The 19,256-nt window shown below is 42.4% G+C and overlaps 1 protein-coding gene and 1 pseudogene across 7 annotated transcripts in view; one reads left to right on the top strand and one right to left on the bottom strand.

Moving 5' to 3' along the window:
- Positions 1–394: 394 nt before the first annotated feature.
- Positions 395–19,256, top strand: part of Lrch3 (leucine rich repeats and calponin homology domain containing 3) — a 110,016-nt gene continuing 91,154 nt past the window's right edge. For all 7 annotated transcript variants that reach the window (XM_051149807.1, XM_051149811.1, XM_051149809.1 and 4 more), the window contains exon 1: positions 395–698. In XM_051149807.1, the coding sequence (XP_051005764.1) occupies positions 437–698 (262 nt within the window). In that variant the 5' untranslated portion in view covers positions 395–436. The remainder of the gene's footprint in view (positions 699–19,256) is intronic.
- LOC127193201 (protein N-terminal glutamine amidohydrolase-like) lies at positions 7,256–7,903 on the bottom strand (annotated as a pseudogene).

Genomic DNA, 19,256 nt, shown 5'->3' on the forward strand with positions numbered 1-19,256 from the left:
CACTATTTCCCCCCTCAAGAATTAATAGTATATACAAGAAATCTCAATTTAGATCATCTGGAGGTAAGGTGACAGACAAGTGGAGAGAGAATTTCGGGTATATCCCAGGGAGTCCCCTCTTAACTGTCCGTCTCTGGCAACAACAGTGCTAAGAATCTTTGCTCCTTAATGTAATCCACCAGTGAGGGAGGAAGACAGGGTTGGACCGCTGTTGAAGATGGTTTCCGTAGTGTCCTTTTAGGGAGCTCAGGGCTGCTGCGGCTCTGAGGCGTCCCCTTTGCTTCCCTGGAAAACCTCGGTGTGGGCGGGGCAGGCTCCCAGCTGAGCCCAGCGCCTCCGGGAGAGCAGTCCCGGGTCCACGAGCCCCTTTCCCCGCCCACCCAGCGGTTCGGTTGGCGCATGCGCAGAGCCGGGCCGGGGAGTTGTCGGCTGGGAAATGGCGGCCGCGGGCTTGGTGGCTGTGGCAGCGGCTGCGGAGTATTCTGGCCCAGTGGCGTCCGGGGCAAACCTCTCCGGCGCCAACTGTGGGCCGAGCCCTGGGGTAGGCCCTGGTCCTGGCCCGGGCTCGTGGAGCCGCTCAGTCGACCGAGCCCTGGAGGAGGCGGCGGCCACCGGGGTGCTGAGCCTGAGCGGCCGGAAACTGAGGGAGTTTCCCCGGGGAGCGGCCAACCATGACCTGACGGACACTACCCGGGCGGGTGAGCGGGGCGCGGGCATCCCTGCCACCCGGGACCTGTCGGGTGGGGACGGGCTCGTCGGCTGGGGTGTGTGTGGCGGCCGGCCCGAGGCTCCCGGGGTAACGGAGACGGCGGGCGGGACCTAGCATCCTCCCGGCCTGGCCGGACCCCGAGCCTGGGGTGCGGCGGCGAGCAACAGCATCTCTGAAGCCGGCCAGAGGCGACTGAGGGGTGATGTTTCTTGAGTCACTCTTAGAAATCCCGCTGTCGGTGACCCCTGTAGACTTTTACCTCACCCCGGTGTCTGCAGACCCTTCGGATTTGGGATGCCAACTTGACTTGGTTAAAGAGTTGGGGAGTGTGGCGGGCAAGTTCTTCCATCATAGTACCGGTGACTCTGGGTGCTTGCTGCATTGTCAAAGGACCCCACGGCCCTGCTAGTGTTTTCCCCAGTGTGTGCGAGTACGTGTGTAATGTAGACTACAACGCTGTAACAACTTATTTCCCCGCCTCGGTCTGTTGACTTTCCGAAAAGTGCTTGTAAAAATAGCCCATTTTCAGGTGTTCGTTACTTTCATCTTCTACTCCCAAGAAAACATGAAAAGAAAAACTTAGTAAGATAATTGTCTACCACATCTATATTTGCTTTTCCCTTTAAAAACATTGCTGCGCCTTATATTGTTTAAGACAGGAAAGAGAATTGGAATTAAGTATTATTTGGTTTCCTTAGTTGTGGGAAACAATGTATGTGACTGAGGTATTCAACATTCTATAATGTGTGCCTCTTGTGTTTAAAATATAATTTCCTCAGGGAGTAGATTAAGAATTGGGTCCTTTTACTTTACACAAAATGTAAAGGAAGTGGTCCCTTACAAAGTTTCTTAAATATTTTGTGTTTATGTAGTTAGTGAATGTGCCATATATTGTGTCACTTTCATTCTGCTTAATTTTAAAATCTTAAAGCTAACACTTTCTTAAGCTTTTGTCATCAAAGATTGGTCATTATTACGTGTAATCACTCATGTTGAAAAAATAAATAGAATTGGGCTGGTGATATGGCTCAGTGGGTGAAAAGGCACTTGCTGTCGAGACAACCAGTTTGATCCCCAGAACCCACATAGTGGAAGGAGAGAACTGACTATTGAAGTTGTCTTCTGCCTTACACACACACACACACACACACACACACACACACACACACACACGCGAGAGAGAGAGGGTCAACTGTATTAAATATTTTTTTAATTGAAAGCAAAGATGTTAAATTACCCCCTAGAAACTATTATTGCCAAATAAACTTTTCCTCTGCTTACTGAAGCTTACTTTGGGGAGGCAGTTTTTGAATATTTGCATCCTCTGACTGGATGGTACCAAAGTCACACTTGCTAATCTGAGCATCAACAGTTCTTTGAGTTTTATGTGTGTTGGTGGCATCTTGTGAACTTGTCGTTCTGCCCCTCCTTGCCTTCTTGGTTCTGCTCAGGAGAGGGCTGATTGGCAGGTGAGTTTCAGATTGAGGTGAGTCATTTCTATTGCCACCTAAGCCTGAAGGTAAGGAAAAAGACGATTATAGGAGTCTATCTAGTTTATCATCTTATCTGTTCTTAAGTAATTGCAGGAGCAAAAGTTTGAGCTATCAAGAAATAAAAGCTTTATTGACAAAACTTGACATTTATGAAGAATAGTATTTGCTCTCAAAACAGTTTTCCTTTTTGAGCTCTGGTTTTTTACATATTTTAATGTTACTATATTAAATCAAAGGTTTCCTGTTGTTGATTGACATTTTATCTGGTCAAAAATATTTCTAAAAGAGAGATTAAAAAGATCACAAAGTATTTTATAACCTGCTAGACCAGATTCATTTCTAACTTCAGCAGCACTCAGTAATTAGAACAAAAATAGCTTTAAACAGGCAATCTAATGCCAGTGACATAATTTATTGAGTGTTCATTATTTTGTATTCATCTGTAGATGTTTAGAAGTACTGCCTTGTTAAAAACAACATATGGATTAAATATGATTATACCCACTTTCATAGGAAAAGTAACTCAGAGATACTACTGTATCAAGCAGATGCTCTGTGTGCAGTGAGGCACCGTTTTCCTTCTTGCTGCAGGTAGTGAAAGCAAAGCTTAGAGATGCTTAATAATGTGCTCAAAGACCTGTAACCAGATGACAGAGGAAGAGGATGTTCTTTGGGATTGGAGCCCTGTTTGACATAACTCCAAAACTCATTCTAATTTGTTTGCAGGTACTTGATGAATCCAGACTTCAGTACTCCTTAAATTTGTGTGTGTGTGTGTGTGTGTGTGTGTGTGTGTAGTGTGGGTATGTTTATTTGAATGCAGGTGCTAAGGAGACTGGTCAAAAGGGGGACCAGTTCCCCTGGAGCTGGAGTTCAGGTCCTCTGCAAGAGCAGTATGCATGCTTAGCAACTGAACCATCTCTGTAGCCTGAATTCAGACTTAGAATAGTTAAAATATTTTGCTTAGAATGGATACTATAGAAAATTAAAACCATGTAAAATTGTAGCAAAGTTGGCTTATAGGTTATTCTTTCATTAAGTATGAAATGTCTGTGGTAGAAAGCAGCAGCTTTCCGCCGGGTGGTGGCGGCACACGCCTGTAATTCCAGCACAGGAGGCAGAAGTAGGTGGATCTCTATGAGTTCAAGGCCAGCCTGGTCTACAAACTGTGTCCAAGATAGCCAAGGCTACATAGAGAAACCCTGTCTCCAGAAAGAAAGGAAAGAAGAAAGAAAGACCTGAGAGAGATTGAAACTGCTCTTACTGTAATGAGGACAATTTGGTAGAATGGATGATTGGCCAAGAGAGTGTAAGAACTGCCTTCCACATGTGAGGAAGAGAGACCAAGCATAGATTTAGAGGTCAACAATCATCCAACATTTATTGGTGAAGGGACTTTAACGTTATAGGTCCAAGAGACACCTGGAAAGAGTTTGAGGGTATTTGAAATAGTTGAGAGCAAAACTTTTATGTATTGGGAATTTGCAGGATGTTATAGGAAGGGTAAAAACGGGAAGCTTTGTGAGTGTTTATAACTCTAGTAGTGGGGCTGGAGAGGAGAGATGGCTCAGAGCACTGACTACTCTTCAGAGTAGTCATGAGTTCAATTCCTAGCAACTGTGTGGTGGCTCACAACCATCTATAGTGTGATATGATGCCCTCTCCTGGCCTGCAGGCATACACACGGGCAGAGCACAATATACATAATAAGTAAATATCTAAAAAAGGAAGACCAAAAAAAATGTTTTTTTAATCTAGAAATATGGCTTGGTGGCTGTAGAAAAAATAATATATGAGAGCATGAAAAACATATCATGGGAATCAAAAGTGTAAAAATGCTGCTTGGATTTATTTTAATAATAAAGATAGCTGAGCTGTTGATGCTGGAGGACCAGAAAGCTAATCCTATTGCTAGTAGTAGGGCTTGACATAAGCCTGTCCTTGTCTGTGTTACTGTAGCAAAAGCAAGGTGGTAATCAGCTTAGGCAGAAGCAGAACTGGTGCTGTTGCAGAGGGCTGGGTTTGGCTCCCAGCACATACATCAGGCAGGTCAAAACTGCCTGGAATTCCAGCTCCAGGTCTGAAACCTCTGGCCTCCTAAGGTACACGCACTCATGTGCACATATTCCCCCACCCCCTCACATACACACATTTTTTTTAAAGGAGGAGGAAAAGGCTATTTGGCTCGTGGCTTCAAAAGCTTTAGTCCCTGGTCACTTTACCAAATTACCAAAAGCAGAGGTGTGCCAATTTTTTGATGGTGTGGAAAACAGAGAACCAGGAAGGAGCTGGGCTCCCTGCATCCTCTGCAAGGACAAAACTCCAGTGACCCAACTTCCTAATGGTTCCACCATTTCCCAGTAGCATTATAGGCCAGGACCAAGCAAGCTCTCTACCCTTAGACTTTTTAAATGCAAACTGCAGCAAGCTTTCCCATAACCCCGGAATTGTGCTAAGGTACATCGTAAGCACAGAACAATTATGTGAGTTGTAAGTACTAATTTATTTTTATCTCACTCCACACATCAGCAGATGCTATAATGTGGTCAGGACTTCATAGCCAGAAAGCAACCGAACTAGGATTCAAAGTCACATATAGCCAGGCTTGTTGGTGTATGCTTATCCTAGCTTCTAAGAAGCTGAGGCAGGAGGATTGAGCAGTTGAGACAGCCTGAGCTGTTCGGGGAGTCAGGGCTAGATAGTGAGACCCTGTCTCAGGAGTCGTCATACACGTGTTATTCTAAAGCTTGTGTTTCTGGTCACTGAGCCATACAAGTTTGAAGCTTAAGAATTTTGGTATTGTGACTGGTAACACCCTGGTTAGTGATATACAGCCAGAAGAACTACAAACCTGGAGCTCTAGAGTAAAGTCGGCTACAGCATCCATTCAAGGAAATGTCAGGGAAAGTTCAGACAGTGAGGCTCTTCCCCCCAGAATAGACAAGTGAGTCTTTGCTGGCCTTTGGAAAAGCAGGAAAAATCAGCCTGAGAAAAAAGCAAACAACTTCATTAACTAGGCCTGTTCCAGAGCTCATAGGATTCTGAAGCTTGCAGGAGCTGCAGTCCCATCTGAGTTACCTCATAGAAGAGAAGCCTTCCCATTTAAGTGATGTGCTTCAGACTGCGCAGTGAGGTGACCGGATAGGTAGTGTTTCACAGACAGCAAACACGAGTTAGAGTTGAAATGGTAAGAAATATCTTTTGAATGAAAGACAGAAAACAAGAAACCAAGGCCTCAAAATTGGGGAAAAACACATGGTTGAGGACCAGATGGGAAGGGAAGAATTCGAGTGCACACATGAAAAACAAACAAATGGAGATGTAGCAGGGTACCAACATAATGCAGTCTCATCAAAGTCATGAGGAGTGAGACTGTGAGAAGCGAATATTTATTCCTATGCAAGAAGAAGGGATCTAGGTGGTAGAGCATGCCATCAGGGAGGCAGAGGTGGGTAGATCTCTGTGTTCCAGGACAGGCTGGTCTACAAGGCAAGTTCTAGGATAGCCAGGGCTACACAGAAAAACCCTGACTAAGAAAGAACAACAAAAAAAGAAGGAGAATGGAAACAGCTAAAATGCCATTTAATTTGTCAAGAATATAATTTGTAACCCACAAAATGATGGTTTTATAAGTCTTGGAAATATGTACTAGCGTGCCAGGTCATAAGTGGAAATAGTGTGTGTGTGTGTGTGTGTGTGTGTGTGTGTGTGTGAATCATGATATGTGTATATTCATAAATTCTTCTAGAACTGTGCTTTTCAATGTGCCACCATTGCCGGCAACCTTTTCATCATTAGAGAAAAGTATATTTCACAGTGATATTGAGGCATAATGAATGGAATTGAAATTTGTATCTATTGTTTATATTATAAGTCATACTTTACCAGTTTTATTATATCCATAAAAATAGTAAGCCAGCTGTGTGACAGAGCTGTGAAGTAAAGGCTTAGGTGAGAACAGAGGCAAAGGGATGGTGACAGCAAAGCTGAACTCAGTTATAAAATACTCACAAGCATGTAAACAGAGAGGTCTGTGTGCACGCGTGTGCACACACGCACACAGTGGGAAAGCTGAAGACTTTGGCTCTAATAAAGACTCATCCTCATGTTTCTTCCTTTCTTTCCTGCCCCCCCAAACCCACGCTGTGTACTGTACTGACACAGTGGGAGGGGACATGGGAGGTAAGACTGCTACTTAACCACACACACAAATACTTGTGCACACATTTGCTTATAAAGTGAGACAACGGCTGTGGTGGTGTTGGAAATATGGAGGCTGAAAGCGCCTTAAAAATAAGGTTTAAGCTGGAGTTTCAGGGGTAAATCCAGGCTTTTCTACATTGGGATGACTTTTGATACAGGAAGGGTAAATGGTAGGATGGTGACCACAGCGTCAGTGTAGAGACTAAAAGAATGCCAGCAGCATTCAGCCAAGATTTCTTGTTTTCTTTTTTAATTTCAAGTCCGTTTTATTTAAAACTGTGAATATAGTGGGCCAACTAACACTCAGACAAGATATCTGCAACTTTTTAAATATTGTAGTCCACAAAGACTAATACTTACAGCTGATTCAGCTCACAACAGTGTCCTTTTCCAAGCAGCAGAGCTGTCTCTAGGAACATTTCACAGGGACCTCTAACGGGCAATGGATTCTTAGAGCCTCGGGCCACAAGCCTGTGTCCGAGGAGTATAGAATCTAGCTGCACAGGAAGCGGGGAGGGCAGACAGAAGGAGCTGGCTCCAAGTCCACACTTCTAGGTTAACAAAGCAGTCGCTGGCCTAGGTCATCGTATGTCCAAACAAGTAAGCCACGGGACTATCTTAGCAGCCATATACCGTGTGTGGCATATCAATAGGAAAGCTTTTCTTTTACTTATGTGTCAACGTCTGAGGCTGAGGACTAACTGATTTAGGCTTGGAGACAGAACTCTGGGGTAGATCCCCAAGCTAAAAGGAAGGAGGGTTTATTCATTCACTTCTATTGTTTTCATTAATGTTTCCAATCAAATCTAATGAAAACATATCTCTAAGCTGCCTGCACCACGCTGCTCTATTAAATGGAAGGATGGCTCCCTCCCGCCCCACAGGAGCTAGCGTCAGGCTCAGTGCTTTTACTGCTGACCCCTGGACAAATGCAGACTGTGTAGATGGCTCCCCATCCTACTTCAGGGTCCAGCTGATGAAGTCACTCAGGTTCATTGTGGACTCTACAGTTTCAATGCAGGGCTACACTGGGGGAGGCTCTCTCCCGTTCCCACTGGAATCTCTCATGTGAGACCGACCGACTGGTCAGAAGCAAAGTTCTTCAAGTAGCAATCAGCAGGGACCACTCTGAATTTCACCATCAGACTTAAGGGCATCTTCTATGTAAGTGTCGAAAGGGCAGGGAAATGGCAAAATAGTATTAAGATCATAAATGAGGCAGAACAACATGATAATCCCAGATCACAGGTCCGTTCCCAGGTCTTGCCTGCTGTTTCCAAATAGGTACCATCTTCCTGTCATTTGATATGATGACAGCATAACATTCTTCCAAGGGACACTGGTCATGAGTTTTGATGTATTCATGGAGCTTACAAATGTTTTCTTCACAATAGCAACTGCTGTAGACATGCGTGTTCTGCGTAGGGCAGGCTGCCTGGTACTGCAGGGCCGTTCCTATCCATGGCCCAAAGCCGCAGTCCTTGGCAGTTTCCCACATGAAGGGGGCAGACCCTGAACCCCCAGGACATTTCCCCAGCCAAGATTTCTTAAGTTCTGATTTTTTTTTTTTACATATATTTCTTTGGGAGGTAGTGTTATAAAAACTAAGGCTCTTAAGTTATATAGCATCAGATATCCTTCTTAGTTCATTTATGAGGCAGTAATTTGTGCTTAAGGAAAAAAGTTTAGTAAGTGTGATAATTCATGCGAAGGAAATTATTTTTAATTTCCAGGGAAGCCAGTGGCATTAAATGTTATGCTACTTATTTTAGAATCATAAACTGGGCCTAAAAATTATGGTATTTTCTTATTTACTAAAATCTTTACAGGTAGCCTGGCCTGGCGGTGTGGTGCATACCTTTAATCCCAGCACTCAGGAGGCAGAGGCAGGCGGATTGCTGTGAGTTTGAGGCCGGCCTGGTCTACAAAGTGAGTCTAGGACAGCTAAGGCTATACAGAGAAACTCTGTCTCAAAAAGCAAACAAACACATGTATTTCTTGTGTGCCTTCCAGGGCAGGCCTGTGGAGATGAGGACAGCCTGTGGGAGTCCGGTCTCTTCCTTCCACTGTGTGGTCTCTAGAGGTGGCTCTCTGGCCATCTGGCATCAAGTGCCATCGCCGCCCTTCCTACTCATTTTCAGCTTGCTTTGGTCTTCTAAAGTTTAGATTATTCTATTTGAAGGGAGTCTTAAGCAAGTATGTAAAATGATTTCTTAAACTTCTTTCCAAGCTGCTGTAGTTCAGTTGTTAAAATGTTTGTATGAGGCCCTTGGTTTAGTCCTCAGCACGGCATAAAACGAATGTGGCTGTACTAGTCTGTAATCCTGGCACTCAGGAAGTAGAGGCAGGAGAAGTGGAAGTTCAAAGTTACTCTTGGTTACATGGCAAGTTTGAGGCCAGCCTGAGATACATGAAACTTTGTATATATATGTATGCTATTTTCTTACTATATGTTTAATCTTAATCCTTCAAAAGCTATTGCTAACAGTGTTTTTTACAAAAAACATATTTTAGCTGGGCGTGGTGTTGCACACCTTTAATCCCAGCACTCGGGAGGCAGAGGCAGGCAGATCTCTGTGAGTTTGAGGCCAGCCTGGTCTACAAAGAGAGTCCAGACCAACCAAGGCTACACAGAGAAACCCTGTCTGGGAAAACAAAACAAAACAAAACACAGAAAGCAAAACAAAACAAAACAAAACATTTTAGTGAACGGTTTGCACATCATAAAGAGAAGCCACAATGTGAAAAGAAGGCTTATTTCCAATAAATACAGATGGTACGTAGAATATATATATATATGAATTTTGCAAATAAAAAGAGAACCCATAAGAACACTGAGGAAGCCCTTGAGCTGATACTTTACCAAAGAGGAATTCCAAATGTCCAATAAATATGTGAAAGTGTTCAACTTCCTCAGTAGGCAAGGAGATGGAAAATGCAACCGCACTGAGGTCACTAAGAGAGCTGATAATACCATATACCACAAAGAATGCAGCAAGTGGAGAAACTCATGCACTGCTGGTGGAAGTGGAAGATTTTTATTTTTTTAATTTTGATTTTTCAAGACAGGATTTCTCTATGTTATCATGGCCATCCTGGACTTGCTTTGTAGACCAGGCTGGCCTCGAACTCACAGCGATCCGCTTTGCCTCTGCCTCCTGAGTGCTGGGATTAAAGGTGTGAGCCATCATCGCCTGGCTCTTTGTCTATTCTTAAGCAGGTCTTTTTTTTTTTTTTTTTTTTTTTTAAGATTTGTTTATTTATTATTATTACGTATTCAAGTGCTCTGCCTGCATGTACACCTTTACACCAGAAGAGAGTCATCAGATCACATTATAGATGGTTGTAAGCCACCATGTGGTTGCTGGGAATTGAACTCATGACCCTTGGAAGAGAGTAATCCATGCTCTTAACCTCTCTCTCCAGCCACCACCTCCCCCCCCCCCTTTTTTTTTTTTTTGCCTGGAGTTGTTTGAGTTCTGTATGCATTTGGGACCATTTGCTTACTCAGCCTTTTCTGTTAGGGTCATTTACAAAAACATTCTCAAGACAAAAGTCTTGGAGTCCTTCTGTGTTTTTTGTTTAAAAAAAAAAAATCTTTTGGGGTTTGTTGTTGTTTTGTTCTTTTGAGATAGGGTCTTGCTGTCTAACCCTGGTTGTCCTGGAACTCATTCTGTAGGCCAGGCTGGACTCCCAGTTTACAGAGATCCACCCTCTGCTGGGGTTAAAGGTGTGAAGTGGTGGGAAGCTGCAACCACCTTCCCCCTGTTTTGTTCTAGTAGTTTTATAGTTTCAGATCTTACATTTAGTTTTTTGTTTATTTGGTGGTTTGGTTGGTTGGTTTTGGTTTTTTGAGACAGGGTTTCTCTGTGTAAACATTTAGGTTTTTAATACCATTTTGAGGTGTTTGTTTTTTTTTTTAACATGGTGAGAGTACAATTTCACTTTCTGATATTATTTTAGTTGTATGCATGTTCTGCCTGTGTGTATGTGTGTGCACCATGGGTGCCCACGGTGGTCTGAAGAGCTCATCTAATCTGCTGAAACTAGAGTGACAGATGCTTGTGAGCTGCCAAGTGGATGCTGGGAACTCAATTCTGATTCTCTGCAAGACCAACCAGTGCTCTCAACGGCTGAGTCATCTCTGCACCTGATTTAATCTTCTGCAGGTGGATAGACTGCTCACTAAAGGGCTGCTCTTTCCCCATTGTGGTTCTTGGTGGTGTCCTCAGAGTCTTTTGCCCAAATGCGTGTGGGTTTATTTCTGGACTCTGTTCTCTCCCACTGCACGCGTGTTTTCATGCTGTTGCCACTCTGTTTTGAATACTGCAGCCTGGCAGGCTTTGGGGTCAGTCAGTATGGCAACTCTAACTTTGCTCTTTTTGCCGGGGATTGCTTTGGCTCCAGTCTTTGTGGTCACATAAACATTTTAGGGCTGTCTTTTTGGTGGTAGGGATGGAGCCTGGAGGTGGGGCGGGGGGGGGGGGAGCGTTGTTTGGTTTTGTTTATGAAGATGGAGCCTAACTATCTTGCCGAGGCTAGGATCAGGAAGCCCTCTGCCTCTTCATTAGTTGAGACTACATACAAGTACCACCATGTCCAACTAATTTTGGGATTGTTTCTGTGAAAAGTGTCACATTGAAAAAAGAAGAAAAAAATGTCATTTTACCAGGGCTTTCCTTGAATCTAAGAGCACCTATAAGTGATTATGGACATTTTAATAATAGTAATAATTCTTCTAAACCGTGAGCATCCTGTGTTCCTCCTTCAGTTTCTCTCATTGGTATCGTACAGGCTTTGGTGCACAGCTTTTTCCTTGGTTAAATTCAAGGTATTTGAATGGTTCCTGAATTCTAGGTGTAAATCTCACTTGATCATGTGATCATCTTAGTGTGTTGTTTAATTCAGTTTGTTAGTGTTTTGCTAAGGGTTTGGTGCATTTATATTTATATCGTTCAGGGTAATTATCCTGTGCTTCTGTTTTCTTGTGCCTTCTTTATATGGCTTTGTAAAAGTAAAGTAGTCCTGACTTGATAAAAGGAGCTAAGAACTATTCATTCATCTTCAGTCTGTGGAAAGAGTTTGAGAAAGATTGTTTTGGTTTTGGTTTGGTTTTTACTCTTTCAGACAGGGTGGCACTACATAGCCTTGGCTAGCCTTGAACTCTATATGAAGACCAGTCTAGTCCCACATCTACTTCCCAAGTGCTGATTAAAGACACCACGCCTGACAGATCAATATTCTTTGTTGTTGTTTTTTAAAGATTTGTATATTATTTATACAGTATTCTGCCCCCATGTGTGTCTGCCCACCAGAAGAGGACACCAGATCTCATTGTAGATGGTTGTGAGCCACCATGTGGTTGCTGGGAATCGAACTCATGACCTTTGGAAGATCAGATAGTAATCTTAACCTCTGAGCCATCTCTCCAGCTCCCAGATCAATATTCTTTAAAGATTTATTTTTATTGCTTTTACTTGTATAGGGGCCATATGCGCATGTGAGTGCAGGTGCCTGTGGCGTTCAGAGATATTGGGACCCCTGGAGCTGGTAAGGTAGTAGTGAGGTACCTGTCTTCTGGAAGAACAAGCAGTCACTGCTCTTGACTGCTGAGCCATCTCCTTAGCCTGGACAGTGTACTTTAATGTAGTGAGATCATTAGGTCCTCAGGCTTTTATTTGATGAGAGACTTTTTGTTACTGAGTCATTCTCTATTCATCTGTTTAAAATCTGTTTCTTTATGATTCCTATTTGATGAGTTGTATTTTCCTAGGAAATATATCCATTCCTTAAAAAACAAATTGGTGGATGAGAAAATGAGGTGATTCTTTGCTCTGGAAATAATGATGGCTTGCCCCCCCCCCCCTTTATCTCTCTCTCTCTCTCTCTCTGTGTGTGTGTGTGTGTGTGTGTGTGTAGAATTTGATCAAAACATCCTTAAAGATACTAATACACCCCTTTGTAAAACAGACAGGCACTCAGACTTTCTTTAATTGATGTCACAGACAATTAGTACCACAAATAAAACCAGTAGCAATATAACAGCTTACAAGTCTGACAAAATTGTAAGGTCCTTACCAAAAAAATGTTGGGTTTCTATGTTTAACTGGTATATAATTTGATAATTGCACAAGTTTTACTTAGTTTAATAGAATCCCAATAACATGGTGATTTTGGGTTTTGGAGATGGGGTATTGTATACCCCAGGCTGACCCTAAACTCTTAATGTAGCCTTAGATGTCTTTAAATTTATGATCTTCCTTCCTCCTCCTAAGTACTAAGATTATAAGCATGTTGTTTCTTTTCTTCTTTCTATGTAATAAACTTGCAGATTCTGGCCAGTTTAATTAGCTAATTAGCTTAGTCTCTTTTCATTTAGCTTATCTCAGGCTGTAGTCCAGGCTGTCCTGGGTTCACAGTGTCAGCAGGCTCACAGCTGTGAGCTGCTGCTGTTAGCTCATGGCCACTTCATTATCAAGTGAAACCCTGTAGCCTGTTGGTTCTCAGAGTTGAGTGCATAAAATCACCCATGGCAGTTTTAAAGCAATATGTAGCCCTAGCAGGTGACCTGTAGTCTGGTTCAGACTGGGGCTAGAGTGTTTTAAAGCTGCTTGTGAGACAAGCATTCTAATGGTCTGAGGTACAGAAGATGGACAGGAATGGACAAGAACCATCTCTCTCTTTAAAAAAAAAAAAATTTATTATTATGTATACAGTGCTCTTCCTGCCTGTACACCTGCAGTCCAGAAGAGGGCATCAGATCACATTAAAGATGGTTGTGAGCCACCGTGTGGTTGCTGCAAATTGAACTCAGGACCTCTGGAAGTGCAGTCTTAACCTCTTAACCTCTGAGCCATCTCTGTAGCCCAAGAACGATCTCTTGAGAAAGAATTCCTAAGGCTTTATTGTTCTAAATTTTAAATAATTTAATAATTTAAAATAATGTAGGATAGTTTTTTTTCATGACTTTGAAAGTCTGCTGCTTTTCCTCATGAAATGATTAAAGTTGTTCTTACTGCCGTTCTGTCCGGCATTAGTGCCGTGTGAGGTGGCATAAAATTAGGCTCCGAAACTTCTCGTCCTTTTGTTCGCTAACAGGAACCGAGCTCTTTAAGGATAGACTTAGAAAGGGCTCTACTCTTGGCCTACATCGTCTGTGTTTTTCAGGAGCACTGTGGGGAAGTAGGCCTGCCAAATGATGTAGGCGGTGACACATGCATAGGGGCCATTACAGGTGTGCTTGTTTATAGATGTCTATAGGAGCAGGATAGGCATACGAGATAGAGTTGTCGTCATAATACGAGAATATTTTATGAAAAGCATTATTTATGGTTAAGAGGTCTCTCTCTCTCTCTCTCTCTCTCTCTCTCTCACACACACACACACACACACACACACACACACACACGGTGGGCACTGGATGTGGTGGTATAAGCCTGCAATCCCGTAGTACTCAGTGGAAGGAGGAGGATCAGTTCAAGGTTCTCCTTACCTGTCTAGCAAGCTCAAAGGCCAGCCGTGGCTATGTAAGGCCCCATCTAAAACAAAGAAAAGGAGTACAAATTTTGGGAACAGGAAAATTAGGATAGGGAATGTGACAAAGACTCAAAAAGCAGGCCCCCATCTCTTGCCAATATAATTCTTTTAACCTTTTTTTATTAGTCCATTTTTCGTTGCTGCAATAAAATATTTCAGGAAGAGTAATGTATAAAGAAAAGATTTATTTAACTCACAATTCTGAGAGTCTGAGAGTGTTACCTATTTCTGCTTAGCTCTAATCAGGGCCTTATGCTGATGGCATTACACATGCAGAAGAGGTCACATGACAAGACAGGACAACAGAGAGCAGAGAAGGACTAGTACTGCACTTTTACAATATCTCACTCGGAGAGGAGCTAACCAGGGTCCTCTAGTGCCACTCTAGGGACCAGCTTTCCAACACGTGGACCTATGGCAAACACACGCAAACCATATCCAAACCACCCTGCCTCAAGAGCTGAAGGGAAATCCAGCCTGGTGACACTGTAGCATAGAAGCATAACATAGGTCCTAACCTATAATCTCTACACATCTTAAGTCATATTTAGTAAGAGCCTCAGTGAAGAAAGATGATTTAATGATAGGATCTGTGCTAGGCAAGGGGACTAGTTGAATGCATATGTAATTATATAGGGGATTTATTACACTGGCTTAACACAGGTTGGAGACTCCCACCATGGCTATCTGCAAGCTTGAGAGCAAGGAAGGCAGTAGCTGCTCAATCTAAGAAGCAAGACACCTCAGCATAAGAGGAGCATCCTAGGGAGACACTGGTGTCAGTCTAGTTCAACAGCTAAAGAAGCTGGAGTTTGATGGCCCCTCTCAAAGCAATGGCAGCAGCAAAAGTTTGGACCCTCTCAAGAAAAATTGAACTTGTCTACCAAGGTGGCTTATTCTGTCTTCTATAATATGTTCTTCCCAAGCTCCCATCCCATTGGACAGTGCAGTTGACATTAATGGGTCTCCTGTAATTTGCTGATTCACATGCAAATAGCCTGACAGATACCACCTTGATATGCGTTATCAGTTTTTCTAGGCATCTCTCAATCTGGTCAGGTTGACAGCATTACAGTATCTTATTGGTTAGTACCCTGGTCTTGACTAGGTTAATGGAGGTGCATACTTGATTTTTGGCATCATCATTATTATTCTTGAAACTGGATCACTCAGGAGGCAGAGGCAGGTGGATCACTATGAGTTCGAGGCCAGCCTGGTCTACACAGTGAGTCTAGGACAGCTAGGGATACACAGAACAACCCTGTCTCAAAAAACCAAAAGAAAAGAAAAGAAAGAAAGAAAGAAACTGGGTCTCTTGTAGCTTAGACCAGCTTTGAACTCTTGATCCTCTCAGGCACTGGGCTTCATGGGTGTATTGCCACACCCTGCATCTTATTTGTAGGTTCTTAAGAAGTGTCTCAGTCTTATTGTGTGTCCCATACTGGTAGGAAACTTGTCATATAGCTCACACTGGCCTTGAACTTGTGATCCTCCTGTTTCTGCTTCCCCACTGTTGGAATTAAAAGACTTACACCACAACTTTTGGCTATACATTTAAAAATTATATATAGGATAGGAATATTTTTTGCATTGACCTTGAGTTCAAAGAAATTTAAGTTTGACTTTGAATAACATTAACCTTCTCAAATAACATTCCCATCTATGCAGTGTCTGTCTGCCTGATAAAGAGGTTTTACAGTTTGAGATTACAGCCATATGGAACAAAGTTACAAAGGTGCTGTTATTTATATGTGCCTGGCACTTTCTTGTTTTTTCTTTGGGTTTGTGTTTTTTGTTTTTGTTTTGTTTTGTTTTTTGAAATAGAGTCTTGCTGTGTGCCCTGGTTGTCTTGCAATTCACCAAGGAATCCAGGGTGGCCTCAAACTCGTTGCCATCCTCCTGCCTCCGCCTCCTACCTTTTCTTTCTTTTTTATATTGCTAGAACCCAGGCCCTAGTATATCTTAGGCACTTGCTCTGTGCTTTGTTGAAAACATTTATTTTTCTTATTGCATAATTTAATTCCTTCCTAAATGATACTTCTTATTTTACCTTGTTTTGTTGTTATTTTAAGGGTTTTCTATTAATTTTTTTTAACGTTTATTTTTTGAGGAGGTGGGGGTGAGGCGCGCGCGCGCGCGCGTGTGTGTGTGTGTGTGTGTGTGTGTTTGTAGGCTCCATTCTCTTCTACCATGTGGGCCCTGGGGATTGAACGGAGGTCCTCTAGTTTTGTGATAAGTGCCTTTACCAACTGTCATCTCACTGTGAGAACATCTTTATGTTAGTTACTTTTAGGCTCCCTATTAATTGAAGTAACTATCTCATGGTAACTTCATGCTTGCAGCAGTATTTCCATGATTATAAGTTACTGTCACTGTGGGCATGTGCTTATGTACCCAGCTGGTCAATCTCCTGCTTTTGGACGTTATTAGTTTGTGTCCATTCTCTCAGGAAATCAATCATGCTTGAAAACAGCCTTATTTCTTCTCACAGCTATGCTTTCCACATATCCAGTGAGTGGGTTGCTGAAAAATGTATGTGGGCTGATATAGTTATGGTGCATTTTTCCAAAACTGGGTTATGAAAAAACGATATAAGGAAACATATCTAGAGAAATGAAAAATAAAACTAAGAACTACAACTCAATTTATCTCAGAGAACTATCCTGGGCTCAAAGTTTGGTTTGGGTGACATATGCTGGACTGAAACAGTCTATATTTGAAGAACATCTGACACCGAGGATGGAGTAATATATAACAGAAAGGAACTCTGAAAAAATTAGTAGTATGACAACAAAACAAAAATCCAAAAACTTAGAATTGATGTCCTCACCCTGCCTTTTTTACAGACAGTTTCCTACAGGTCAGTCTGGCTTTGGGCCTGCTGTGTAGTTTGAGTGTTTCCCTCAACTCTGGTCCCTCTGCCTTTGCCTCCAGTGTTGGGATAATAGAGCTTTGTGCATGTTAGGCTAGCACTCTACCAGCTGTACTGCACCCCTGTCCTGCTTGGTTTTGAGACAGTTTCATGGGGCTGGTCTCCAACTTGCTGCTACTTAGAGGATGACCTTGAACTCTTTCCTCCTGCCTCCCCTCCTGAGTGCTGTGTGCCTCCATTCCTGGCTTTTAAAGGTAGAGCCAAGAGAAACTAGAGTTCGTTTGTTGAAACCACAGTGTGTGGTGTTTATTATAGCAGCCCTGACAAGCTGATAAACTGTTCTTTCTTACTGTTTTACGGTTTGTTCTTGCATTGCTTCCTTTCTGTTTACAGAACTGCTTTTAGCCATCCTTTTATATTAGCTCTGATGACCACAGGTTCACTTAGCTTGTCGTCATTTGAAGATGCTTTGATTTCCCTTTCCATTCTGGAAGGTTTTTGTTTGTTTGTTTTGTTTTGTTTTGTTTTTTAAGATACAATTCTGGGTGAGCAGCTGTTTTCTTTCAGCATCTCAAAGATGTTTCACTTTCTCTGTCCTTCATGGATCACAGTGTGGTATTAACTGACATTTCTGTTCTTTCTCATTGTTTACAAGAGTTTTTTCTTTATCTTCACCTTTCAGAAGTTTTAGATAGGATGTATCTTTTTGGCAGGGGAGGTTCTCTGTGCATCAGCCCTGGCTGGCCTGGAAGTCACTCTGTAAACCAGGCTGGCCTTGAACTCACAGAGATCCTCTTGTCTCTGCTTCCTGAGAACTGGGATTAAAGACATGTGCCACCATTGCCCAGCTTGCTATGACGTACCTTAATGCCATTTTCTTCTTTTTAAAATTATTTGGGGTTTGCTCAGTGCCTTGAGTCTCTTAAGTTTATTACTTTGAAACTGAGGAACCTTTTGGTCAGTGGCTTTTCCAGGCCCATCCTCCTGCTCTCACAGAACTCTGATGACACAAGGAGTCTTAGTTTTTTGCAACTCTTTTTTCTCTGTTCATTTTTTTCTATTCTGAGTGGAGACTTTCTAGTGTTCTATATTTCTTTGCTTTTTTCTTAGATTTATTTTATCTTTAATTGTGTGTGTATCTGTGCACACGAGTCCAGGTGCTCCTGGAGGCTGCAAGCCTGCCATCCCTCTGGGGCTAAAGTTACAGGTAATTGTAAGCCACTTGACGTGGCTACTGGGAAGCGGCCTTAGCTCTTCTACAAGAACAGCAAGACTCCTCTCCACTGACCCATCTCCCTGGCTTTCTTCCATACCCTCCATCCTGCCGCTGACCCACCCATTGGGTGTGCTTGTTTCAGTTACTTTACTTTTCAGTTCTAGTTTCCATTCCGTGTGTGTGTGTGTGTGTGTGTGTGTGTGTGTGTGTGTGTGTTCTTTAAGTCTTGTTTCTTTCGGACAATTTCCGTTTATTTGATGAGGCATTCTGGTTTTCTAGTGTTCAGAGTTGTGATTGCTCACTGAAGCGTTTTCACAGTGGTTGAGCAGCTCCCTGACCACTTTGTTTTCTTTCCCTTATCACTGTGGCTTGGTGTTTCTGGGGTGGCAGCTTGGCGCCTTGAGCTCCATGTCTGGAATATAGGTACAGAACAAAGCAGCACAAGCAAACAAAACCCAGGGGACTTGCTGTCACTGTCTCTGGAGCCCTGAGGCCCTGGCCTTTGAACCTTCTAGAGTCCTCTAGAGTATGTGTCTTATGTGTAACATCTCAGATTCTTAGGTTTATTAATCAGAAGGAATAAGGAAAAGTATTCCTGTCCTAGAAGCAAAAGTCACTAACGTTTAAAATCAGAAATTTATACCTTTGGTGATAATTAAAAACAAATTTAAAAATAATCTACATGTAATATAAATGTCGTGACTTAAGTGAAATGCTTTAGAAAATACTGTTTTGTTTTTCAACTTTTCTGGCTTAATAATATTAATAGCTAAGTAAAAATATTGCTTTCTACCTCAAAAATTTCATAGGAATAGCATAGTGCTTAAAAACAAAAATGAAATATGTATGCATAGAGTAGTTCTACAGTGTGGCAAACTTAAAGAGGAAATATCAAAAGTATGACAGTCATCCATCATCAGGTTATCTTCATCGACAAGGCGACTGTGTGTTCCTCGTGTTTGATATTAGGCTGGGAACAGCATGGGCAGTGCTGTGCTTTATTAAGTGGTCATATTACTTTGATATGGCACTTAAGTATTTGGCCGTCCTAAGAATTTTGGTTTTTAGTTTATTTATTATTGAACTGTGTGTGTGTGTTAGAAGTTTTTATAGTTTATATTCACTGTTTCTATTGTTGCTCAGTGTTGAAAAAAATACCTCATATTGAGATTGTTTGTCCTAATCTCAGGCTCTCTTACTTCCACAGTAGTGACTGTCCACATAGAA

This window comes from Acomys russatus, chromosome 8, assembly GCF_903995435.1.
Source record: "Acomys russatus chromosome 8, mAcoRus1.1, whole genome shotgun sequence".
NCBI lineage: Eukaryota > Metazoa > Chordata > Mammalia > Rodentia > Muridae > Acomys > Acomys russatus.